A 27295-nucleotide genomic window follows, 5' to 3' on the forward strand; every position below is an offset into this window, starting at 1 on the left:
ATCAAGAACTATAACTACACCGGACCCTCGCTAGAACGCGAGATTTGGGATCCATGCGCGGGACCGCATTAAAATGAATTGCAAGTAAAGTAATTAAATTTGGGATCCATGGCCGCGACTGCATTATATGCGAATTTGTGCTATATAGACGTGAGTTCTAGAGAGGGTCTGGTGTATTAATTATTAACTGTAAACTACTAACAATAAACTATGCTAGGGAGAGTGGAGAGCAGCGAAGCAGAACTCCACAGTTCCAATGACCATCACGGGCGGTAAGAAGGAACTGAGGAAGCGCTGGGTCAGCTGGGGTATACATCAAGCGCCATGAAGGCGCCACTCCAGGGGGCTCCACAGCCGACCCACCGGGTGTTGCTAGGGTAAAAATTCTCCGACAGCCGTGCACACAGCGCGCGCGCACACCTAATTGGAATAAACATGAGCAAGCACTCTAAGAAGAATAATTACTACAACATAAAAAAGGCTATCGACACCTGAAACAAATATTTTAACTATGAAGCTTTATCTTCAAAGCATCATACACTACCCCTTTATTCACACCTGCAGATTGAGATAGTATATTGCTCGCAAAATAAATTCTAATAGGACTTGCCTGAATCTGGTCAATTGATTCTTTCTGTGGCCGTTGCTCTGTTGTATGAGAAGGCTGATACATGGGTTGGGATGCTGTGTAACCCTCACTTGTAGAAGAAACCAAGGGAACCTGCCAGAAAGAATTTAAGATTTAGCAAAAGCTCCTTCAAGTTTTACAAACCAGAGACATTACAACTTTGGAAGGAACTGTGCCTGTGGTAAAAATCTTGTTATGGATACCCAACATTTTTACTAATATCCACAGTAGCAATATACTTATGCACAACTTGATTAAAATTTAGAAATGCTGAAACAGGGGAAAAGCGATTTTAATTGATCTGTTCTAGTGTACACCCACTGCTCTGGACAGAAGTTCCAAGTTGATTTATATTTTTGTCCAATCCAGTTGGAGGTGTGTGTTTTGTTTTAAATGAAAATTCTTCCTACTGTTATGTCGCCTAAGGTGACCACAAGAGAAAGCATATAGAGTACTAGGGATGAGGAACACTGTGTAGCAGCAGGCACTGAGGTGATGTTTGTCATCATGAACCCACCCTAACTAAATTTACCTCATTTTAATTCAACTTCCTTGCAGGCTTTGTGGCCTGATGGCAGGTTACGGGGTGAAGCAGACCAGTAAAGTTGGTTTAAAAACTGTTCTGCTTCCATCACCAACATGATCCAAAACCACCTACAGAAAAATAAACGCGCTGCCTTGCAACAGAGGTTTGATGGCAATTCTTGAGAGGAAGCCCACAAGACTGGTTGCCAGAGTCACCTTTTTGAACCATCACATATCCCTAATCCACTGTACAGCAAAGCTGGAAGCAGTTTAGCTGCTAGATATATAAATGGTTGAGGAATTACTGTTAGAACTGGTTTGGACCGGGGGGAGTGCATTGAGGAAAATGCATAAGCACCACTTAACATTGTAAAAAAAACCCTGGAAAATATAAAGTTCGGGGGGGGGGGGGGGGTATGAATGCACCCAGGGCACAGGCATGGCCCCAACAGCAGAATCTTGTGCGGACAATCACTCTAAGACCACACATATCCCACACAGAGTTCAGTCTAAAAGGCATGTTGCTCCTAATGAACATTCTCAATCTCTGTTACTCCACATGGCACTTCCTGTTGATCTTCAATGGTGAAGCATTTGTCGGTCTTCTAGCAGGGACGCTTCCTGCTAGCTTCCGTTCATTCCAGGGCTCTTATGCATCTACTGAACAAAAAAGTCATGAGACCCTCTACACTGTCACTGATTCTTGTATCAGCTTTTTCCAATGTAAATTCAGCCACTATCAAGTTCGCAGACACCAAAAATTGAAGGGGAGTGGAAACTAACAATATAAAAACATCTTACAAGAAAAAATAAACTTGATTTCTGACGCACCTAATGGTTAACCTCTTCCAACACAATCCTCACCAATTAAAATAAACCTAAAGCCAATTAAAGATCTAGTAAACGATTTATTGAGGATAGATCTTACCTGCGTAGCTTCTGGTTGCACAGGAACTTGGTTAGGCTGAGAAAGTCTAGATTCAGCATGAACTGGAAATACAATAAATTTACTATGTAACTTTACAATGAGACTTCTTACATGGTATAAATTATAAGCAGGACGGCAACGCTACCTTTTACTAAGATTGCCCAACACATCCCATGAGAAGTTGTTTACAACTCTGCCAAACTAACATTTTGGGTTGAAATTTTCCAGGCTGTCAGTCAGTCAGTCTCAGGAGGAATTTTGGGGGGGAAATTTCAGCTAAAATGGTTCATCCATTGCAGAGAACAAGGACAGGGACTCTTGGGTTCCATTCCAGCCTCTGGAGGGGAGTGTTCCCATGTGGGTACAGATTCTTCTGACGGTTTCACCTCTTCTGTCCCATCAGAGTCCTCTCTCTTCCTCACCCTGGCTCCTTGTCCCAGTTTCTAGCAAGTCCCAGTCCCATGCCTCCTGACTCCATTCAAGCGCCAGTCCTCCCTCCCACGTCCTTGTCCCCATTCTTCCCCCCTTGTCTGCATTTGAATCAGGCAGTGTGCGCCACCGTGCTGCCTGGGCCCAGCAGTGAGTCACTGAGAGTACAGGAAAGACTCCCTGATCACATTTCAGGTGTCCAAACCTGGCATAGCTGGCAGCAGCCTAGAACTGCAGTTGCGGCAAAAGGCCTGCTCAGCTCTGAGCTGGAACATGCTCAGTGCAGATGGAATCTTTGGGGAATTTGGCGGCTAAAATCAAAGTCTCTACTGAGCACATGAACCACAGTTTTTCAGAGGCTTATGAGTTGGCATGATGTGGGTGGGTTTTCATGAGGACAGAAAGAGGAATATCCCTGCCACAACAGCCACACCCTTCCAAATTTCAGGTCTCTTCTCCAAAGCATGATGCACTAAAGCTATTTGTAGAAAAGCTCCACAAGAGTTTTTAAAATGGACAAAACATTTTTCTTGAGTCTCACCATTCCTCTATCAAATTCCTTTCAAATCCACTGGCAAAGTGTCCCATTTTCTCTAGTGCTAATTGACACAAAGGATTACAACAACAACAACTACAACTACTAGTTACTCTGTTAGCTTAAATGTCCGGGCTTGGAACAGTGGATCAGAAGATTCCAAACCCACCGTTGACTCTTCACATGATGATCAGTATGTCACATAAAGGAATTCTGATTTTTTTAGTTTGCTTTTTTTAAAATAAGGAAGTTACATACACAACTGTTAAATGTTCATTACAGTTGCAAAGTTAAGTAGGGCTGTCGATTAATCACAGTTAACTCACACAATTAAAAAAATTAATCGCGATGAATTGCAGTTTTAATCGCACTGTTAAACAACAATGAAAATGTAATATTTGTGCATGTTTCTCTACATTTTCAAATATATTGATTTCAATTTCCAACACAGAATACAAAGGATACAGTAATCACTTTATATTGTTTATATTACAAATATTTGCACTGTCAAAAAAAATAGTATTTTTCAATTCACCTAATACAAGTACTGTAGTGCAATCTCTATCATGAAAGTTGAACTTACAAATGTAGAACTATGTACAAAAAAAAAAACTGCAGTCAAAAATAAAACAATGTAAAACTGTAGAGCCTACAAGTCCACTCAGTCCTACTTCGTGTTCAGCTAATTGCTCAGACAAACCAAGTTTGTTTACATTTGCAGGCGATAACGCTGCCCACTTCTTGTTTACAATGTCACCTGAAAGTGAGAACAGGCATTTGCATGGAACCGTTATAGTCGGCGTCGTGAGATATTTACGTACCAGATGCTCTAAAGATTCATATGCCCCTTCATGCTTCAGCCACCATTCCAGAGGACATGCTTCCATGCTGATGATGCTCGTTAAAAAAATAATGTGTTAGTTAAATTTGTGACTCAATTCCCTGTGGGAGAATTGTATGTCTTCTGCTCTGTTTTACCCGCATTCTGCCATATATTTCATGTTATACCAGTCTCAGATGACCCAGCATGTTGTTCATTTAAAGAACACTTTCATTGCAGATTTCAAAAAACGCAAAGAGGGTACCAATGTGAGATTTCTAAAAATAGGTACAGCACTCGACCCAATGTTTAGGAATCTGAAGTGCCTTCCAAAATATCTGAGAGGGACGAGGTGTGGAGCATGCTCTCAGAAGTCTTAAAAGAGCAACATTAGAATGAGGAAACTACAGAACCCGAACCACCAAAAAAGAAAAAAATCTTCTGTTGGTGTCATCTGACTCGGATGATGAAAACGAACATGCGCCATCTGCACAGCTTTGGATTGTTATCGAGCAGAACCCATCATCAGCATGGATGCAGGTCTTCTGGAATGGTGGTTGAAGCATGAAGGGATATATGAATCTTTACTGCATCTGGCTTGTAAGATATCTTGCGACGCCGACTATAACGGTTCCATGCAAATGCCTGTTCTCACTTTCAGGTGACGTTGTAAACAAGAAGTGGGCAGCGTTATCGCCTGCAAATGTAAACAAACTTGGTTTGTCTGAACAATTAGCTGAACACGAAGTAGGACTGAGTGGACTTGTAGGCTCTACAGTTTTACATTGTTTTATTTTTGACTGCAGTTTTTTTTTTGTACATAGTTCTACATTTGTAAGTTCAACTTTCATGATAAAGAGATTGCACTACAGTACTTGTATTAGGAATTGAAAAATACTATTTTTGACAGTGCAAATATTTGTAATAAAAATAATATAAAGTGAGCACTGTACATTTTGTATTCTGTGTTGTAATTGAATCAATATATTTGAAAATGTAGAAAACGTAAAAAATGTAAATAAATGGTATTCTATTATTGTTTAATCGCAATTACTTTTTTAAATTGCTTGACAGCCCTAAAGTTAAGCACTCAAAAAAGTTAGGCAACGTCAGAATTAATGTTGCCTGTGCGACCGTAATTCAGCCCCCTTGTGCATATACATGATAGTGTCTTTAATTACATGGTCGCAAACTATTCACCCCCCCCCTCCCGCCCCAGGATTCCTGACTCATTCAGAGCACAGAATGGATAGTACTCACTTAAATGAGCAGTTATTCAATGTTTTGTTTTCTCCTTATTGTTTAATGAGTGACCCCATGTCTTATTTACTGCAGGCTGATCAAACCCTGCTCTGAAAACAATTATTAATTTTCTCATGGGCTTTTCTATGGTGTTCATCACTATAGTGTCTGAGTGACTCAAGTATTTTTTGACTACCCCTGTGAGATGAGGGAGTATTATCTGAATTTTACAGAAAGGGAACTGAGGCACAGAGATTAAGGTCAGAATTATCCACTAAATCCGGAAATATTAGTCTACAGCACAATGACATCACGTCCTTCACAAGCCAAGTGCTTGGTCTTGTGTTCAAATAATTGAAAGGACACCCAATTACCAGAGATTTTGGGCAATAATTTATACACCAATGCCACAAATGAAAATCAGAGCAACAGACTACTAGATGTCTACGAAGTGCTCCACAGCACAGCTATATTCCATGAAAATCACATAATGACCTCACTGAACACCAAGTGGGTTTAAGCTTAGAGATAACAAGGTTAGGAATGCCTGAAATCAAGTTAATTTTGCAAACCTTCCCCAAGATGCAGTTTTATGATTTACCATTACAAACCTGGAGGGCAAACCATCTGAGGCATATCCAAGTTTTGTGCTGGATTCATGGGCTGTGCTGATACGATGGCAGGATCAAGAGCCTGATTCTCAAACTCCAACATGGAATCCTAATAGAATAATTCAACAGGATTCAAGCATGCTTTTAAAAATGTATTAAATTATATTGTTATGATCAAGGATTTGGTCTTTTTTTTAAAACATGAAAAATAGGAATATCAATATATTTAAAATCAACTAAGATTGCAAGGATTCTCCTACACCATTCACAACCCCAAAATTATAGAACTTACCTCCCAACTATGAAGTATACACTGAAGAGAAGATAATGTAACTATGGCAGCTTGTTTTCACAGGCAAACAGAATAAAGTACAAAAGACAAGCAGGTAACCTGCTCTTTACTACTTTGATGGCTTTATTATTTTTACTTTATATAACTGAGGCATTACTAACAAATGTAAGAGTTTAGTGTCCCTCTTAAACCAGTTCACCACAGCAGAGCAACTACATACCTGCATGAAGTTGTATGGGCCCTGCATCTGTGCCATAAGGTCCTGTACTCGCTGTTTCCTAACAAGAGGGTCTGCTTGAGTCACAGTAGTGAGAGCATGGGGTTCAGGAACTGGAGGAGATGTAGCTTGTGGTTGTTGCTGGAGTGAATTTACAACCTAGTGAGGAAGTAACAATTGGCTCATGGGTTTCATCTACGTATTTGGTTGAGACAATATCAGAAGCAATTTATCAAAAAGAGTAAAAACTTGGAACTTTAATGACAAAGGTTTGGCAAACTAGTAAGTGCAAAACAACTCCAAGTTCTTGGAAAAGAGTATTACTGTAGCTTTCTACAATGCCCGCACAAGGGCCTCTAGTACCAGTATGTAGATTTCCTAGAAGGAGGTTTAATGCCTTATTTTTCCTATATATTTCCTTTGCTTTTTTCAAAAATATGAACTGCTCAAAGAATGCTGCTGTGACAAAAGGTTTAGCCACCACTGCAATTACTTCAATTATTCAGTATCCATCCACCCACGATTGTGGTGCATTGTTTTTGACAGGTGAAATGCAAAATCAATTGTTTATTTCTCTACCAATGAGACTAAGGAAGTGTCTACACTTGGAAGTTTACAAAAATAGTTATTCCAGTATAACTCCCCATGTGGGCACACTTAGAGCACGTCTACACTTGCAAAGTTAAAGTGCTGGCAGTTACAATGCCGCTCAGAGAGCGCCGAAGGAAAACCGCTGTTGTGTGTTCACACTGACAGCTGCCTGCACAACAGCATGTTCACATTAATGACACTATTCAGAGCGGAACACTATGGGCAGCTATCCCACAGAGCACCTCTTTCTCTTTTGCTGCTAAGACTTGTGGGAAGGCAAAAGCGGTCGCGGGGCATCCTGGGTCCTGTCCCAATGTCCTGCGATTCATTGCTTCGCATCCCAGCAATCCCTGTGCTTCCGTCTGCATTTGGCACCATCTTTCAACAGTTTGTGTACTGCGCACTCTGCCCTGCCTCTTTCCAACAGCAGGAATGGATCCCAAGCTGTTGACCAGTATGCGGTTTGCACTGACCAACACGTCACGAGTGGCAGTGGAGTTATTCCTTGAAACTACAAAGGCAAGAGGAGTGCGACATTGATCTCGCCACACGTAGTAGCTACGACATGAGATTGCTTGTGGCATTCACAGAGGTGCTGATGACAGCTGAACGTCGCTTTTGGGCTCAGAAAACAAGCACTGAGTTGTGGGATCACATCGTCAAGCATGTCTGGGATGATGAGCAGAGGCTGCAGAACTTTCGGACGAGGAAAGCCACATTCATGGGACTATGTCATGAGCTCGCCCCAGCCTTTCAGTGCAAGGACACAAAAATGAGAGCTGCCCTGTCACTGGAGAAGCGCGTGGCGATTGCACCGTGGAAGTTGGCTACTCCAGACTGCTACTGATCAGTTGCTAACCAGTTCGGAGTGGGAAAGTCAACCATTGGAGTTGTGTTGATGGAAGCGTGCAGGGCTATTAATCACATCCTGTTCCAAAAGACCGTGACTCTGGACAACGCGCGTGACATTGTGGCTGGCTTTGCACAAATGGGCTTCCCTAACTGCGGAGTCGTGATCGATGGCACACATTCCAATTCTGGCATCGGACCACCTAGCCACCGAGTACATTAATTGCAAGGGGTATTTCTCAATGGTTCTCCAGGTGCTTGTGGATTACCGTGGGCATAAGAACATAAGAACATAAGAAAGGCCGTACTGGGTCAGACCAAAGGTCCATCTAGCCCAGTATCTGTCTACCGACAGTGGCCAATGCCAGGTGCCCCAGAGGGAGTGAACCTAACAGGCAATGATCAAGTGATCTCTCTCCTGCCATCCATCTCCATCCTCTGACGAACAGAGGCTAGGGACACCATTCTTACCCATCCTGGCTAATAGCCATTTATGGACTTAGCCACCATGAATTTATCCAGTCCCCTTTTAAACATTGTTATAGTCCTAGCCTTCACAACCTCCTCAGGTAAGGAGTTCCACAAGTTGACTGTGCGCTGCGTGAAGAAGAACTTCCTTTTATTTGTTTTAAACCTGCTGCCTATTAATTTCTTTTGGTGACCCCTAGTTCTTGTATTATGGGAATAAGTAAATAACTTTTCCTTATCCACTTTCTCAACATCACTCATGATTTTATATACCTCTATCATGTCCCACCCTTAATCATTTTAGTTGCTCTTTTCTGAACCTTTTCTAGTGCTAGAATATCTTTTTTGAGGTGAGGAGACCACATCTGTACACAGTATTCGAGATGTGGGCGAACCATGGATTTATATAAGGGCAATAATATATTCTCAGTCTTATTCTCTATCCCCTTTTTAATGATTCCTAACATCCTGTTCGCTTTTTTGACCGCCTCTGCACACTGCGTGGACATCTTTAGAGAACTATCCACGATGACGCCAAGATCTTTTTCCTGACTCGTTGTAGCTAAATTAGCCCCCATCATGTTGTATGTATAGTTGGGGTTATTTTTTCCAATGTGCATTACTTTACATTTATCCACATTAAATTTCATTTGCCATTTTGTTGCCCAATCACTTAGTTTTGTGAGATCTTTTTGAAGTTCTTCACAATCTGCTTTGGTCTTAACTATCTTGAGTAGTTTAGTATCATCTGCAAACTTTGCCACCTCACTGTTTACCCCTTTCTCCAGATCATTTATGAATAAATTGAATAGGATAGGTCCTAGGACTGACCCTTGGGGAACACCACTAGTTACCCCTCTCCATTCTGAGAATTTACCATTAATTCCTACCCTTTGTTCCCTGTCCTTTAACCAGTTCTCAATCCATGAAAGGACCTTCCCTTTTATCCCATGACAGCTTAATTTACGTAAGAGCCTTTGGTGAGGGACCTTGTCAAAGGCTTTCTGGAAATCTAAGTACACTATGTCCACCGGATCCCCCTTGTCCACATGTTTGTTGACCCCTTCAAAGAACTCTAATAGATTAGTAAGACACGATTTCCCTTTACAGAAACCATGTTGACTATTGCTCAAGAGTTTATGTTTTTCTATGTGTCTGACAATTTTGTTCTTTACTATTGTTTCAACTAATTTGCCCGGTACCGACGTTAGACTTACCGGTCTGTAATTGCCGGGATCACCCCTAGAGCCCTTTTTAAATATTGGCGTTACATTAGCTAACTTCCAGTCATTGGGTACCGAAGCCGATTTAAAGGACAGGTTACAAACCTTAGTTAATAGTTCCGCAACTTCACATTTGAGTTCTTTCAGAACTCTTGGGTGAATGCCATCTGGTCCCGGTGACTTGTTAATGTTGAGTTTATCAATTAATTCCAAAACCTCCTCTAGTGATACTTCAATCTGTGACAGTTCCTCAGATTTGTCACCTACAAAAGCCAGCTCAGGTTTGGGAATCTCCCTAACATCCTCAGCCGTGAAGACTGAAGCAAAGAATCCATTTAGTTTCTCCGCAATGACTTTAATGGCGTCACAGACATTAACGCAGGCTGGTCTGGAAAGATGCATGATGCACGCATCTTTTGGAACACTGGCCTGTTCAAGAAGCTGCAAGCAGGAACTTTCTTCCCGGACCAGAAGATCACCATAGGGGGAAGTCGAAACAACCACTGTGATCCTGGGAAACCCCACCTACCCCTTAATGCCATGGCTCATGAAGCCATACACGGGGCAACTTGACAGCAGCAAGGAGCAGTTCAACAACAGGCTGAGCAAGTGCAGAATGACTGTGGAGTGTGCGTTTGGCCATTTAAAAGCCTGCTGGCGATGCCTGTATTGGAAGCTGGACATGGCCGATAACAATATTCCTGTGCTTACAGTCGCGTGCTGTACGCTCCATAATATTTGTGAAGGGAAGGGTGAAAGCTTCACTCAGGGCTGGACCGCAGAGGCTCAGCGTCTGGAGGCTGAATTTGAACAGCCAGAGACCAGGGCTATTAGAGGGACACAGTGCGGGGCCATAAGGATCAGGGATGCTTTGAGACAGCAATTTGAAGCTGAAAGCCACTAATATTTGTTGCTATGCTTGGGAGTGCAGTCCTTGTAATGCTAGGTGGTGACTGGTGCACATGATGCAAGAAGGGGCCTTAACATAACTGTATGTTGCTTTGAAGTGCTTTTTGCTTTCACTTAATAGAATAAAGATTGCTTTCAAACAAACTATTTTATTGAAAGACAACAACCAGAGGAGAGAGTCAAATGAAAAAAATCATCAGCAGGGAGGGGGATGGAGGAAGGGAATGAAGGTCTCAAGATGAGGAGGGGTCCCGGATTGCTACAGATTTGTGTATGTCCAGGGATTATACCCAACCTTCTCCTTTGGAGTATGATGCAGTGGGTGCTGTACGTCAGCAGGGCCAAACTGCAGAGGGATGAGTGCTGGACTGTGAGGAATGGAATGCTGCGGGTAGAGAGTGGAGCCAGGAGGTTGGTAAGAGCGAGTTGGCGGTGTGGGGAGGCACATGGGAATGAGTTTTGCGACAGCAGCTGCAGTGGAGGGCGGGCGGGCATGGAGCTGCTTGGTTTGAAGAGCTGGTATCTCCTGGAGGGTGTCCGCTTGGCGCTCCATAACTGTTAAGAGCCACTCTGTGGCTTCTTTCTGGTGTGTCGCCTTCTCCTTTCGGTCCCTCTTCTTGCTGTCCTGCCACTCCTTCAATTCTTTTTTCTCAGCGGCGAAGTGCATCATAACCTCATGAATAAAGTCCTCCTTAGTTCTTCTTGGATGCTTTCTAATTCTGTACAGTCGTTCTGCCGCCGATAACAAAGAGGGAGGCTGTGCTCTCAAGGTCATCTCTGCGACGTTTAAATGCAACATTTTACAGACGTTTAAATGCAACATTTTACAGAAGCAGTGTTGTTTGCAACACAGACAACACTGTTTCAGTGCTTTAAAATACAGCCAGTACTCTCACACCTGTCACTAACTGGCTGACCCCAGGCAAGCACACATGAACCACAAGACCCCCAAAACGGTGAGTAGCCGCAGGGGCAGGGTAAATCACTGTTCCCGGACCATGCTGTACACTGGCCACGTGGCTCTTGGGCACTTGGGGAGAGCCAACCCTGTAAGGTGGGCCTGATAATCATTCCTATCCCCACACTTTCCACAGGAAGTGATCATTATGGAAGATATCTCGCTGCTGAGGGTGAGCAGGGAATCAAGGGAGGGTCTTCTCCAAGCCTGCGGCTTCCGCCCTGGCTCCAATGCGGCTAGCCTGTGTGCAGCAATGATCCCTGCACCAGTCACGGCAAAGTAGCACGGGAAAGTTACCGTTTATGGGGCAAGAAACAAAGCAGCTCTGCCGAGGAACCTGCAGCAGCGGATTGCCCAGTACCTCCACAAGAGTTTCCTGGAGATCTGAGGGAGATTCCTATGAAGTGAGGGAGTGTATCAACAGCCTGTTCCACTGCTCAGGCTAGGCATGAGGTGGGAGACAAGCCTGCTTTCTGAAACCCTCCTGCCCCCAACAACTCGCTTCAGCAATTCCCAAAATCAGATCCACTTACCAGGGGCCTCCTCTCCTGTTTGTGTTTTGCCAAGCTCTGACTGCTGTAACTGGGTAGGCTCCTCCGGGGTAGAAAAGAGCTCCTGACTGCATGCATCTCTGGCCTCCGAGTCATCCTCTGTCTCTGGGTCCCCCTCCCCCTCTTCGTCCAAGATTGCCTCCTCCTGGCTCGGTCCACTCTTGACTGGCACACAAGCCAACAAAGTATCCACAGGGTCCTTCGCAGTGGAGGTGGGGTCGCCACCGAGTATCGCATCCAGGTATTTGTAGAGCCCGCAGCTCGTGGACGCAGCACCGGAGAGGTGGTTTAACTCCTGTGCCTTTGGTAGGCGTTCTGCAGCTCCTTCACTTTGACCCTGCACTCTATCATGCATCTAGAAATCTGTCCATAGGCATCATAATTCCGACAGCTGGAGCGCAGCTGTGACTGCACTGCCTCCTCTCCCCAAATGCCAATGAGGTCCAGCAGCTCGGCACTGCTCCAAGCGGGGGATCGCCTGGTGCGTGGAGCAGGCATGGCCACTTGGAAAGATGCACTGAGACTAATGCATGTATCACCGAGCAAACAGGAAGGGGACTTTCAAATTTGCAAAGGAATGTACAGGGTGGGACTGACTGTTGGTCACCTGAGGGCAGGGTAGTAGAGTTCAAACCGATAGCCAGAAAGGTGAGCACAGGCATTGTGGGGAAACTTCCCGGAGGCCAACTGCAGTGCTGTAATCACCACAGTGTCTACACTGGCTCCGCAGCGCTGTAGCCCCGGCGCAGAAAGCTCTACACCTTTCGTCGGGGTGGTTTTTTTAGAGCGCTGCATCTGCCCAGTTTCTGTGCTCTAAATGGATTGGCAGTGTGTACACCTTGGGAGTTACAGCGCTCAAAGCTGCTTTACTGCACACAAACTTGCCAGTGTAGACGGGGCCTTATTCTGAAATCAAGAGTGCCTTTTTCCAATTTAACTTAATCCACTAAACTAAAGCAGAAAAAGGCATTCAATTCTACAATAAGTGAGTTCCACACCGGGAGTTATTTCTGAATATTATTCAGGAATATCTATTTTGGTAAATGTCCAAGTGTAGACATGCCCTTATAGTCTGTTTCAATAGGGGTTCTAAATCTTAGGTAGGCCTGAACAGCTTTGTAGGGACTTAAGTAACCAGATGTTATCCTACATAAATTGCCTGAGAATGTAGTGACCTCTGGTCTCAGGCAGCATGGTCTAGAAAGAATGGGTGCCCAAACAGTATTCTGAGATAGGCCCAGAGGCATGATTAAGCCTGGAGATGCAAGTTAAGATGTCAAGCAGTAGTCTCTTAAGTCTGCTCTGCAACCTGTATACCCTGAAAACAAACAGTATAGAGTAAAGGATCTCTGCCACAACATTTGGAGAAAAAGAACAGTGGGATTCTTTACACATTAGCGTCTCAAGGGGGGTGGGTCACAGTAACAGGACAGACTGCATTATAGCATATGACTACATTCAGGCATGAAATAACTGAGCAGCAGGAGATGGCAGGCAAGAGAGGTTAAGGCTCAGAAGAGGCTCGTAACAGTGTCCAAACTTGAGAACATTCCCTGCTGATCCCCAGAAGCCAAGAAGAGTGGTGGCCCTTTCAAATATTAATTGGGATCATTACTGGTAATCTGTCCAGAGCCTCTGTATCTAGGACTTCTTAGATGCCAAGATCTAAAGGGTTACAGACCAGTTTCAAGCAGACCCAACACCAGATTATGCAGAAATGCCTTTGAAAACTAGCTGTACTGGTCATTGTAAATGGTGCACATGCTTGAGGGGAATCAAGGGAAAAATGCAGTTTATAGGACCAAAAAAAAAAAAAAATTAACACCTGATTGTCTAAGACAAAGACTGTTCATAGTTGTGATGGCTAATACTCAATCATGCTCTAGGAGGGGGAAATTCTATGATTACAGTATTAATTTCTGTGCCTTCATAGCTGGGTTCCTTTTGTCTCACCCTCAAATCCTGTTAGATGAGCTACTTTCCGATGGTGTCAAAAAATAGTCTTACTTCACTACCACTAGGTGTCTACAATTCATTAGTTTATGTGAATTATTAGTTCACATATGATATTCTGCACCTAGCAGGCATTTCCAGAGATGGATATGGCTATTTGTGCCTGCCCAATGTTTTGGAAGCATTGATTAGTGTACAGATATTCCTGACTTGTATTCCTCTTCTGCAAAATTTGAGCACAGATACGTGAAGTTAGTTTAATACCACTTTAAAAACAATGACCGATTTCCACTTCCCCAAAAAACCCAGACGTAGCACCGATTTTGTGGGACTGGTGATGTTATGTTTTCCAAAAGGTACCCACTGAATGTGATGTCAAACTTCTAGATGTCTTGAGAGACCGTGGAGCAAAGGATGGAGGGAAGTGTGGCATTCAGAAACAGAACAGCAGCTCCCAGAGAGCACAGCATCACACAGTAATTAAGTTTTGAAAATCCTAGTGGCTAGGAACCCAGCTGAACTGAACACCCAGCACCAAGAATAAATTTAAAAACCCATCAACTTTCAACCACATTTTGGTTTAAAATTCCCCATGTCCAAGTGCACACAATTGGCCATCCAAAGGAGACCATTTGAAAATTTCCATTATAAGTACATATGATTTAACACCATCTAAGAAGCATTGCCCAAAGTGAGGCTGTCAGTTTTTTAAGTCTCCTGAAAAGATTACACTACATTTAATTCCCTCTCACTTTATAAGGCCCAATTCTACATTTTTGCATTGTACAATCCCCAAAATGCCAATTATGTAGTGGATCAGTGTGAAATAAAATAGAAAGATTGTTTGGAGAATGGAAGTTAAATTGTAAAATACGTTTTGAAAATATTTATAAGATTGCAAGTGTGGATTCCCCCTCGCTTAGATGTTGGTACAAAGCTTTGACAATAATTGATTCTGCTTTTTTAAAAGCGGACACAAAACTTGGTTAGCAGCTATTGGCTTAATATAACGAGGCTATACAGCTAAAAAATCATGGTTTGGAATTGACTATTAAAAACATCCAACCTAAGCAGTTTTGAGTAAATTTATAAAAATTGGACGGTTTTTGCATGAAATTTATAACTGCATCTTTTAAGAAATGTAGCACACTGAATCAGATCAGACAAAAGCAGAGCTGGAGAGAACCTCAAGAAGTCATCTAGCCCCCCGCGATGAGGCAGGACAAAGTATGTCTACCACCAACCCTGTCAGATGCTTTTCCAACCTGTTTCTTAAAGCCTCTGCAGCCCTACGTAACCTGTTGTAGTGCTTACCTATCCTCAGTTAGGAATTTGCCTAATACCTAAGCTAAATTCCCTTAGCTCAGGCACTGTAATTTTTTAAGCCATAAAAAATTTGCAGGCGGTAAATCTTGAGTATATCTTTGTAATGAAGGTTTTTAAAGAGAATTTAAAATCCCGGTCATTTCCACCACCACCCCGTTTCCTTCAGAAGTGAACATTTCTCCTTCAGAGAAACTCATGAATTGCCTCCTTTCAAATCATCAACTGTTCTCAATACAACCAAAGCCACAGGCTGCCCTCAGTTAAGATGGATGCTCACTTCTGACAGCAAAGGGGCTGGCATCTTCCCTGAAGATAGAATGGTTTAATTCCCATTGCATAGTAGTGGCAATCTTCGCTAAGAGAAGCTGTGACCTCTGTCCCATGGAGTACATTGGGAGATGATGGCCACTTTAAAAAGAGGGCTATTCTTTGTGAACTTCTCTGAGGAAAAGGCTTTGTATGCTAGTCTCTACTGAAGAAAAAAAACACACAGTTATGAAGACTGGGGGCAGGCTCTGGGCAGCATGAGTGACATTATTGGCTGTCTGGGAGGATTTGAGGACTGGCACCGGCCCTAAGGTAAATTGAGTTTGAGACCCCTGTTTTAGAGCCTACAAGTCCAATCAGTCCTACATCTTGTTCAGCCAATGGCTAAGACGAACAAGTTTGTTTACATTTACAGGAGATAATGCTGTATTTACAATGTCACCAGAAAGCGATAACAGGCATTTGCATGGCACATTTGTAGCTGGCATTGCAAGGTATTTATGTGCCAGGTATGCTAAACATTCATATGCCCCTTCATGCTTTGGCCACCATTCCAGAGGACATGCTTCCATGCTGATGACGCTTGTTAAAAAATGTGTGTTAATTAAATTTGTAACTGAACTCCTTGGGGGGGAGGGGTGGAATTAATATGTCTCCTGCTCTCCTTGGGGGGGAGAGAATAATATGTCTCCTGCCCTCTTTTACCCACATTCTGCCAAATATTTCATATTATAGCAGTCTCAGATGATGACCCAGCACAAGTTCATTTTAAGAACACTTTCACTGCAGATTTTGACAACGCTAAGGTACCAATGTGAGATTTCTAAAGATAGCTACAGCACTCGACCCAACTTGATTTAAGAATCTGAAGTGCCTTTCAAAATCTGAGAGGGACGAGGTGTGGAGCATGCTTTCAGAAGTCTTAAAAGAGCAACACTCCGATACAGAAACTACAGAACCCGAACCACCAAAAGAGAAAATCAACTTTCTGCTGGTTGCATCCATCTGACTCAGATAATAAAAATGAAGATGCGTTGGTCCGCACTGCTTTGGATTGATATCAAGCAGAACCCATCATCAGCATGGACGCATGTCCTCTGGAATGGTGGTTGAAGATGAAGGGACATATGAATCTTTAGCGCATCTGGCCCATAAATATCTTGCGACGCCAGCTAAAACAGTGCCATGTGAACACCTGTTCTCACTTTCAGGTGACACTGTATACAAGAAGCAGACAGCATTATATCCTGCAAATGTAAACCAACTTGTTTGTCTGAGCGATTGGCTGAACAAGAAGTCGGACTGAGTGGACTTGCAGGCTCCAAAGTATTGAACTGCATTCAAAAATAAAACAATGTATTTTTGTATATAGTTCTACATTTCTAAGTTCAACTTGCATGATAAAGAGATTGCACCACAGTACTTGTATTAGGTGAACTGAAAAATACAATTTCTTTTTTGCTTTTTTACAGTGCAAATACTTGTAATCAAAAATGAACATAAGCACTGTACACTTTGTATTCTGTGTTGTAACTGAATCAATATTTGAAAATGTAGAGAACACCCCAAAAAAATTAAATAAGTGGTATTCTATTATTGTCTAATCGTGCGACTAAACAGATTAATCGCTTGACAGCCCTAATTTTAATATAGGTGGGAGTTTTTTAGTCAAGGAATGGGATTTAAGCATCAGAATATGGCAGTCAGCAGCACAGTTATACAAATGGAAAATCTTCTCACTATAGACTGGTGTCTCACATCCATTCCAAGTACTGTTCGTTCTGAAGGCCATGAATAAATCTGTGGATCATGAATTTCTGATGGACTCGTTATATCTGGCAGAGCAGATATCAAGATGGCTCCTCTTCTCCAAGAAATCCTGAATGACAGGCAGTTACTCTATCTCAAGGCTGAAAGAGCCAGGAAGACACCACATGGAGTCAAAGGGAAAAAAAATATTCTTGGAAGGTAGGAGCTCTGGAACTTGCTTCTACAGGAGATTAAGCTGAACCAAGCACTAATCCAGTCATACACTGAAAGATTACTTTTTGTTTATATATATATCTTCCTAATGGATGGAATAAGTTCATGTCCAATCCACCAATCAAGAAGTTATGAAATAAGACAGTGGATAACTATTCTCTCCAATACATGAAAATGTGTGTAAAGAGCCCCTGTTATAGTACAGTGGTGGGTTTAAATATGTAGATAATAAATCTATGTAAGTCACAGTATTTATAAAATTCTTACTATTAGTGTTGTAATTCATGTGTGCAAAACAGAGTGTTAAAGCTGACTTGTATGAAGAATGAATAATGCATTAACAGTTTTCTTTATAAGTATGACTTTTCTTCTAGAAGTAAATATATAGTACATATAGGTTTATCTACTTCTGAGCAAACTTGTGCACACCTGGCGGGCAAAGTAAGTTGTGGTTGAGTTTACATGTGGAATTATTAACTGTATCACCAGGAAACTGCATAAAGCAATACAGCTCCATAATGCTGTCAATAGCTGTAACTACAATTTAGAAGTTCTACATTGGCTATGCATCAGTGACAATTTTAAAATTGCTTGTTACTCTTCTAGTTCCACCTCCCCAACCTATTACTACACTACTAAAGTAACTTCCCCATTGAGATTTAGCTACATGCAAGGTTAGTACTATAGAGATCTTCGAGCTGGGTACACAATACAGGAAAATATGGCCAGCTTAAGACTGGTAAAAAGGTTTATTTTGGGGTTAAAATCTATTATGAATATTCTGAAGAGTTGCGAGTCAGTGAAAACAGGGACTGCAATTTTACCAGCAGCACATAAGACATCTTACCTCAACCGTTTCAACTGTCCACTCATCTACCTGTTCCTTCTCACTGCTGCTGAACTGAGTCTCCGCCATGAACTGTCTGTTTACATACTAAAATAAAAATGAGAAAGTATGAAAGACAGACAGTGGCATTAAAGCTAAAATAGTGACTGCAATCTTTCCACTGAATAGTACCTCAGTTGATTCAACTTCACTTGGTTCAGTGTATTCTTCTGTTGGCTCAGGTTCTATGAGAAAAATATACTATTTTAGGCACATTCCATTAAGTAAATGTATGTTACTCTTTCCTTTAGACTTTGGGGGGGGGACGGGGGGGGGGGGGGGGGGAGAGAATAGTTAAATCCCAACCAGTAGTTTAACAGTTTATCTTCCTTTGACAAACACTGTTTTGGTTTAATCTTTGTGATTTTAGAGTTATGAGAACATAAGTTCTGTTCTTTAACCTACAGCTCTACAGCAAACTGGACTAGAAAGATGTGGGAAAGCAAGATGTGGTGACCAATTTTAATCTACATGATAGCACATAAGCAGTTTCACTGTTAAGATGTATTCCTAGTTTAGAAGTTGCAGTGAACTTTGTCTTGAGTGCGTATTTTGAACCTTTGCCCACTCAATGAAAATCCCATTAAGCGTCTGTGCCTCGTTAGGCTGCTGCTATATTCAGGATTTTAACTGCTAGTTAGCTCATTCTTCACATTTATGCACTTTGCATTTATCTATTATGTAGCCAGGCTACATATGTTCTTTTACAAAGCATGAAATTCTGTCTAAAGCACTAGACTGACTGAATAGTTTAGATATATTAGCTTGATTTATTTCACATTTGTAATTATTTTTCCACTGCTCTTATGGATCCTAGCAAGTAGGGATAACAGTAGACCTGCAACTTACACATGGAGACCCAAACAGATAAATGTACTTACCAGCTTCTGCTACAGGATCTTCCACTGTAGGTGCAGGGGCTGCCTCCTCTTCCTCACACAATCCATTCTGATGGTTGTGGGTACTATCAAAATAACTAGTTTGAAGAATGCGTTCAACAACATCCTTCAAGGCCTTGTCTGCAAAGGAATTAAACTCTGGTCAAGTATAGACTAAAAGATCACATAACTGTTTTCCAGGAGGATGTCCATCGTCCCCCCCCAAATCTCATAAAACTTATTTTCCATTTATTGGTAGGAAACATTTACTGTCCAGAACTAGTCTAATATCACTTTGAATTTAATTATCTACCACAGAATGTCCTCTGGATTTTAACGATCAGAAATGAAAAGCATTTCCTGAGTTGTGCCAGCACTGCATACTGCCTGTTTGCACATTAAACCATGGTAATTTAAAGAGCAGCTGACAACTCCAAAGTCATTTTGAAGCAATTCTGCTTCTTAAATCTATGAAAAGCTGAACTTCATTTTTGACTAGATCCTAGGGGGTAAGTATCTTAAAATGTACCATGAAAGGAGTTGTTAGACATTGATAATGCAAGAATAAGCAAGATCTCCGCGAGGTCTGTGTATACCCCCCAGAACCATAGCATAACCCTAGAGTCCTGGAATGAGTGCAAAATCTAGGTCGGAAACCTACGGTACGCAAGCTGATTTTGAGTGGCACGCTGCTGCTTGCCGCAGTCCCGGACCCCAGCCCCACTCAGCCCCCATGCCCACCACTCTCCCCTGCGGGGGCAGGAGGCAGAAGCTTGGTTCTGCAGCAGCCAAGCTTCCCTCCTCCCCCACTTCTTCCCCCAGCATGGTGCTTTCCTGCCCCTCCTCCTCCTCCCCCTCCCTGCCGCAGATCAGCTGATGGCCCTTGCGAGGGGGAGGGGGACGAGTGGCAGCGTGCTCACTGCTCCGTAGAGGAGGCAGAGAAGAGGTAGGGACGGAGCCTTGAGGAAGGGGTGGAACAGGGCATATCCCTTCCAGCCCCCTGCCATGTGCCGCTTAGGGCAGGGAGCTGGGAGCACCCCCACGAGCCGAGCACCCCAGCCCTCTGCCCTGAACCCCACCCCCCACACCCAGCCTTCTGCCCCTGCACCTACACACACACACACACACACACCCACCCACCCACCCCCCAATGGAATACACAGCTGCATCTACTCGAAGATGAAGAGCAGCAACAGCCAGACCAAGTAATCTGCCAATGAGAACTTGACATGTGTCCAGTCTTTATCACACCAACATATTACAACCAATAGAACTGTTGCATGCAAATTAGCTGCAGAGGAATAGTGGCAATTGGTTGGGATACATGGAGTCATTTGACATCAGAGGTAAAAGTTGATCTGAACCTGTCTGTAAGCCTATATCATAACTATATACAATTTTTAATAACGTAGCTTTTTACAACAAAAGTTCTTCAAATATAGCATAGACACAAGATTTCTATTACTTTTATATATGGAGAGTTTGAAGAATTTTCTTCTGTTAAATTCATTTGGGAGTGAGTTTAAGTATAGTAGATGCTAAATTTCTTAAAGAACACAGTTTTCAATGGATTTTGCATCCAACTAATCTACTGAATTTTCTAAAATTTACTGCTGTGCTCACAAATTAAGTTGTGTAACTTTGGAGGATACACTGCCTTTTTCATATATAGCAAATAAGTTAAATCCCTGCTTTAAGTGCAAAATGGAATTCAGTCTAGAATATGGAGTCACAACCAGCACTTCCATAATAAACTGAATGCACTGTAAAGCACACATCTACATATCTTGGGCCCACCCATACAGGAAAATCCTAATAGTATCTAGTTGCCATTTAAAATGCCATGTTTTGTTATGATTACAAGTAATTATTCTTTTGTGCATTATTTGTAATACTAAAAATAAATACTAGAAAGAAAACCCTGATTTTAACAGCACATTTTCTAGCGATGAAGAAAATAGAGGACAATTTCAACTGTAAATAAAAGCATAAGCAAAGATTGCTTTTTCTTGCCAAAATTCTGCTTTATGTACAAAAATATCTTCCTAAAACTCTTTTAAAGTTGTTTTCAACAATTCTTGACAAGCTTAGCACATCCTTACGTCACATTTTCAGCCTAAATTATCTACTTAGTCCAAAATCACAACGTATCATTATATCAGAGAATTATTACCTCAACAGTTATAGCAGTTTTCAGAAAAAAGCAACCAACCCTGGAAATATTAAGCCCCTTATACTTTAATGGTTTATCTTATTCACACAAACATACTTCAAAACATCCATTCTGTGAAATATAATAAACAGCCATTAAAAGCTGTAATTTCCCTGAGATGTGGTTTTAAAACCACACTCCTTTAATTCCTCCAGCAGAAGTTTCACTTCATCTCAAATTAAGCAATACGTTTGGATAGAACAGTAGACAATCTATATATATTACAGCTGTTTTCATAAAACCACATACGTAGATGGATTTACTTACACTAATGAAACAAACGATTTCTTGTTAAGAAACCAGATGCTATTCTTGCCAGATTTTCCAAAGAGCTTAACTCCCATTTAAGCACCTCAACAGAAGCTGAGCTCTCCTGAAAATTTGGCTACCATTTAAGCATTCCATTAAAAAAAGTCATAACTTGCCTTGTTTAAGGTCTAAAACTAACCAAGTACACATTTCGTTGAGAAATATTCCTTGTCTAACCCAGTTTTCTAGAAAGCAAAAAAACAGCTACTACGCACCATCAGTGACAACACCGCTGAAGCAGCAGAAACTGTGGGCCCAGTAAATGATGAGTAAGGTTGTCTCAGTGCCAAATACAATATGCAGTAAGTTACCATTTCACTGAACTATACAGTTACAACATAGCTGAGACCAAGATAATTCAGTCACTATCCAGACAAGCAATTAGCAAAAGATAGCAATTCTGACAGTTAAAACTATAATCACAGGCATTTGTAATGTAACTTTTACTCATATATTTAGTATATTTTTTCCTTGCATTCAATGTTCTACTTTAAACATACTTACAGGTAGTTCCACAAACAGGCTTATCCTTCCCTTCCAGTAAGTCCCACAGGTGAATGGATGCTTGTTCATACTGTTCGTTCAATCTTCAACAAAAATATTAATTAATTGAAGCATAACATTACTCAACAGGTCTCAAAATTCTTATGCTGCAGATAATTAGAATAAATGCACTGATCAATATTAACATTACAGAGATTATTTAACAGTAAAACTAGCACATTACCTCATATTCATGTCCCGCTCAGGGTCTACTAGCTTGTAAAACTCATCCAGCATTGTCAGTTCCTCCTCTGTCAGTACAGGGATGCCATTTGATCCTTGTTTCAGGTCACTGCGCACTTCATCATCTCCTAACTTGTCCAAAATAAACTGCAGCTCAAGTACAGTCTTTAAACGTTTCTGTTCAGCTTCTTCTCGCATCAGTTGCTCCCGCCGGGCTGTCTTCTTTATTGTTTTCTGGATCTGCTCACAAGGAAAGGGGAACGTTAGATTCTGTACTGAATTGAGTTAGACTACAACTCAAAATGATCTATGTATCCAGGGAACTGGCTTTTAAATGCCACCACAAATACTATATTTTCTTTATATAAAGCAGTGATACTCAAGACTGAGGTGCACGAGCCACAAGTGGCTCTTTGATAGGTCTCTTGCAGCTCTTTACAGAACGTATTAAAATACTGTGATATAATTATTAACCAATCAGGATGCTTTTACATTATTAACCAATTGTAGTTGACAAAATAATACTTGGTCAATCATTTTGCTATCTATCTATCTATCCGTCCATCCACACGCACTCCTGTCATACTGTTTAAACATGACTATATAGTACTATGGTAAATGAATCTATAAATTCCCACAACTGTGGCTCTTTTCTAATGCAAATCACTAATTTGGCTCCTGAACCACTGAGGTCTGAGCACCACTGCTATCAAGCTACTGGTTCTAATCATAATCAATATAACCATCATTAAGATTTTACCAAGATATTCTTCATATGTAGTGCCAGTGAAAGTATACTCCACTAAAAGAGAAAGATAACTGACATTTACCAACATTAGCTAAGATCAACTTTAGAGACCTACTGTTGGAATATTCTATCATGATCCCCCAACAAATCCACTTGTCTATTCATATACAGAGTTTTAAAAAGTCAGATGGAAAGGGCTGTGCCAGAGCAGTACAGGAATTCAGCTTCAGGGGAAAAAAAAAAAAAAAAAAAGGAGCACAGGTGATACAGAGGAGGAAGAGCAACCCTTCATCATCAATCTGCATAAGTACTGGTGACAAACAGAATAAATCTTCTGGCTAGTGACGTCAGGGGTTATCAACACATTTTTGGTGGCCTCAGAGCGTGGCCACCAACTATTGCTGGTCGCAGCTGACAATTTTTCCTAAAATACTTTATTTGTTTTTCCTAAAGTTAGTTATGCACATAAACATTTCCAAATCATTGCAATTTATTTATTTAAGGTTTGGGGTGTTGGTTTTTTTTTTTTTTCTTCCCTTCAGACTCAGTAATAAAAATGTACAGTTGTCTCTATTCTTCACTGGACCTAAACAGAATAGAGAAACAAATAAGGTGCTTTGCACGTTCTTGTCTTCGTAATTGTTTCTTTTGCTTTTTTGGTTGCCTTTTTTTTAAACTTGTAAGTCTGCTGCTGTAAGAAGGGATACTTGTATGTTAACATCACTTTTCACAGCTTCCCAGCTAGCTATTAAGTCTGCTGTGAAAAGTGGTATTAAACAAATACAAATATCCTCGTTCACAGCAGATTTACTCAGCCCTGGCAAGCCCAGGGATAAATTAAGTCCTGGATGAGGTGGTGAGTAGGGAGGCAGAAGGGATCAGGGGCAACTGGGGGGACAAAGGGAGTCGGAAGAAGAAGGGAGAAACCAATTCTATTTCTGCAAGTCACGGAAGGACAATGACTTTGTTCCTTGGCAGATTGAGGGATTCATTTAAAGTGATGCAGCAGGGAGAAGACTAGGTGGCATGGTAGAAAGAAGAAGAGTTACTTATTTTACAGGAACTGTTCAAGACACGTTGTCAGTGTGGATGAGAAGGTTACTCACTTTGTGCAGTAACTGAGGTTCTTCAAGATGGTTGTCACTGTGGGTGCTCCACTTTAGGCGTCTTGACGCCCTGCGCTTGTAATCTGAGATTTGTAGTAGCAGTGCCTGGTTGGGCCGCGCATGAGCTGTAGCCATCTCGCGCTGCTTTAAGTGGTTACATAGCGATGCAGCCAACCATCCCCCAGTTCCTTCTCTACCCCAGAAGATTGGCATGAAACTCTGAAGTGTGTGGGGGGATAGTGGAGCACCCACAGGGACAACCATCTTGAAGAACTTCAGTTACTGCACAAGGTGAGTAACCTTCTCTTCTTCTTCTTCAAGGAGTATCTCTGGGGGTGCTCCACTTTAGAGGACTGTTGAGCACTGCCCCTCAGTGGAGGGGAGAGGCTTTGGAGTTGGTTCACTGGACGGTGGATAACACGGAGTCCAAACTGAGTGTCTGCTGCTGATTGTTGTTCTAAAGCATAGTGTTTAGTGAAAGTATGGGCGGATGTCAGTGATAGGCCACAGATGTTGAGAACGCTCTGGTGGAGTGTGTGCGAACTCCAAGTGGAGGTTGCAGATTGCTGTTTTGATAGCACAAATGGATACATCCAGATATCCATTTGGACAGTCTGTTTTGAGAAAGCTTGGCCCTTCGAGCGTTCTGTTATGGAAATGAATAGTTGAGATGATTTTCTGAATGTTTTTATTCTATGTAGAAAGCTAATGCTCTGCAAATATCTAGCGTGTGGAGTGAGGCGTCCCTGCTGTCAGTATGGGGCTTCAGGAAAAATACAGGTAAGTAAATGGGCTGATTTAAATGAAAAGGGAATCAATCCTGGGTATGAACTTAGGGTGCAGACATAGGATTACCTTATCCTTAAAGAATGTAGAATAAGGTGGGTGTGCCATTAGGACACCTAATTCTCCCACCCATCTTGCTGACATGATGGCAATTAGGAAAGCAACCTTCACTGATAAGTGCAACAAAGCAAGCTGCGAGGGATTCAAATGAGTTTCCCATGAGACTGCATAGAACAAGGTTGAAATCCCACATGGGAGTAGGGTTTCTTAGTGTGGGATAAGTGTTTTCTATGCTTTTAAAGAAGGGTTTAGTCATCAGGTGAGCAAAGATAGTGACTGCGTCCACCTTGTCATGGAAGGAGGTGATGGCAGTCAAATGTAATCTGAGCTGGTGAATTTTTAAAGTCCCAGAATCCTCGACTATATACTAGGTATACTAGGGCCGACTGGAAAAATCTGTTTGTCCTGGCACCAAGTGCCGAATCATTTCCACCTACGTATGCATGTGTCTTTCTTGTGCTTAGTCTCTGACTGTTCAGTAGTATATCTTTCACTTCCTCGGAACAGTCCTTCTCGACCCCCATTAGCCACGGAGTAACCAGGTCTTGTGGCAGAGTACTGCGAGGTTGGGGTCACGGACCCGCCCTGCGTCCTGTGACAGAAGGTGAAGCACTAAGGGAAGGGTTCGAGGCAGTTTCACTGCCATCTGTCTCAGGTATGGGAACCACATTTGTCTGGGCCACCTGGGTGCAATGAGAATGACCCTGGATTTGTCCTGCCTGATCTTGTGAATGACTCAGCTCAGCAGTGGGATCAGAGGAAAAGCATACATCAGTGGCGCTTCCCATTTTATGAGGAGAGCGTTGCCCAGGGAGTGGTGTCCCAATCCAGCCCGGGAGCAATATTGTGGGCACTTGGCATTCTGAGCTGCTTCAAATAGATCTATGGAACCCCCAATAGGTTGAATATGGCTTTGAGAATTCAGGGATCCATCTCCGACTCATGGGTTTGTGAGAAATCCTTGCTTAGTTGGTCCACTGTTGTGTTCTGACATCTCAGCAGATAGGATGTCAATATCTCTATGCTATTGGTGATGCACCAATTCCAGAGGCGTATTGCCTCTGCACATAGTGGGTGTGATCGTGCTCCCCCTTGGCGATTTATATAGTACATGCATGCTATATTGTCTGTAAGGATATTGATGGCATTGTTCTTGATTAAAGGGAGAAAGTGCTCGCATGTGTTTCGGACTGCCATTAACTCCAAGGTTGGACTCCGCTGGGGACCAGTGGCCACGGATCGTATTGTCATGTAAATGTGCCCCCCAACCAACCAGAGAGGTGTCTGTTGTGATTGTCATGGTTGGAACTTTTTGTTGGAAAGGGATTCCTGAGCATTCTGTGGTTGTGTCCACCCGGTTAGCGAGTCTTTTACCCTGCAGGGCTTCTGTTGAGAGAATGTCTGTGTGTTATATACACTGTTCAAAGCCAGGCCTGTAAGCATCACATGTGGAGCCTGCATATTTTACGACAAACATTGCTGGCAACATGTGCCCCAAGAGTTGTATAGATGTTTGGCAGATGTTTGTGGGCTGTCCATCATGGCTGAAATTAGGTTGATCAGAGTGAGGAAGCACTATTGGGGGTAACATTGCTGTTTCTGTGAGATGGTCGAAGTAGGCTCCTATTCCAATTCCAACTGTTAGACAGGAACCAGGGTGGACTTCTGTACATTTATTTGTAACCCAAGGTCTGTGAACAGGGTTATCGTGGTTTGCGTGGCATTTATTGCGCCTTGCTGCCCTTATAAGGCAGTTGTCTGAGTATAGAAATATCATCACTCCTTGTTTGCAAAGGTGAGCTGCAACGACACCAAGAACCTTGGAAAAAACTCTTTAGACAGTTGACAGGCTGAAGGGTAGCGCTCTGTATTGGAAATGCGGATTCCCTTGGGTGAATCTCACGAATCTTCGGTGCACCGGGTTAAACTGTAATATGAAAATAAGCGTCCCAGAGGTCGAGAGACAATCTCCTTTCTCTAATGCCAGAATTATTGTGGATAAGAGTCACCATTTTGAAATGTCGTGTTCTCACAAATTTGTTGAGTTTTCGCAAATCCAGGATGGGTCACCACCTGTCGTTCGTCTGAGCAAGAAAATAAATGGGAATAAAAAACCTCTCCCTGTGTTGAGATGGTACAAGTTCCACAGCACCCAATTGTACGAGGTGGTTTATTTCCTGTTGTAACAAGTGCTCATGAGAGGGGTCCCTGAAGAGGGATGGGGAAGTGGGGTGGGTAGGTAGGATAGAAAAGCCTTTCTGGATAATCTCCAGAACCCA

The 27295-nt window shown here is 42.3% G+C and overlaps 1 protein-coding gene across 1 annotated transcript in view; it reads right to left on the minus strand.

Moving 5' to 3' along the window:
* CAPRIN1 (cell cycle associated protein 1) overlaps positions 1-27295 on the minus strand; it is an 82317-nt gene that overhangs the window by 20334 nt on the left and 34688 nt on the right. The window contains exons 5-13 of the mRNA XM_065402379.1: positions 22318-22556; positions 22095-22177; positions 19073-19210; positions 18324-18376; positions 18153-18239; positions 6231-6386; positions 5719-5827; positions 2082-2143; positions 611-721 (exon numbers count right to left, since the gene is read on the minus strand). Coding sequence (XP_065258451.1) covers positions 611-721; positions 2082-2143; positions 5719-5827; positions 6231-6386; positions 18153-18239; positions 18324-18376; positions 19073-19210; positions 22095-22177; positions 22318-22556 — 1038 coding nt within the window. The remainder of the gene's footprint in view (positions 1-610; positions 722-2081; positions 2144-5718; positions 5828-6230; positions 6387-18152; positions 18240-18323; positions 18377-19072; positions 19211-22094; positions 22178-22317; positions 22557-27295) is intronic.

The sequence above is a fragment of the Emys orbicularis genome, chromosome 4, assembly GCF_028017835.1.
Source record: "Emys orbicularis isolate rEmyOrb1 chromosome 4, rEmyOrb1.hap1, whole genome shotgun sequence".
Classification (NCBI taxonomy): Eukaryota; Metazoa; Chordata; order Testudines; family Emydidae; genus Emys; species Emys orbicularis.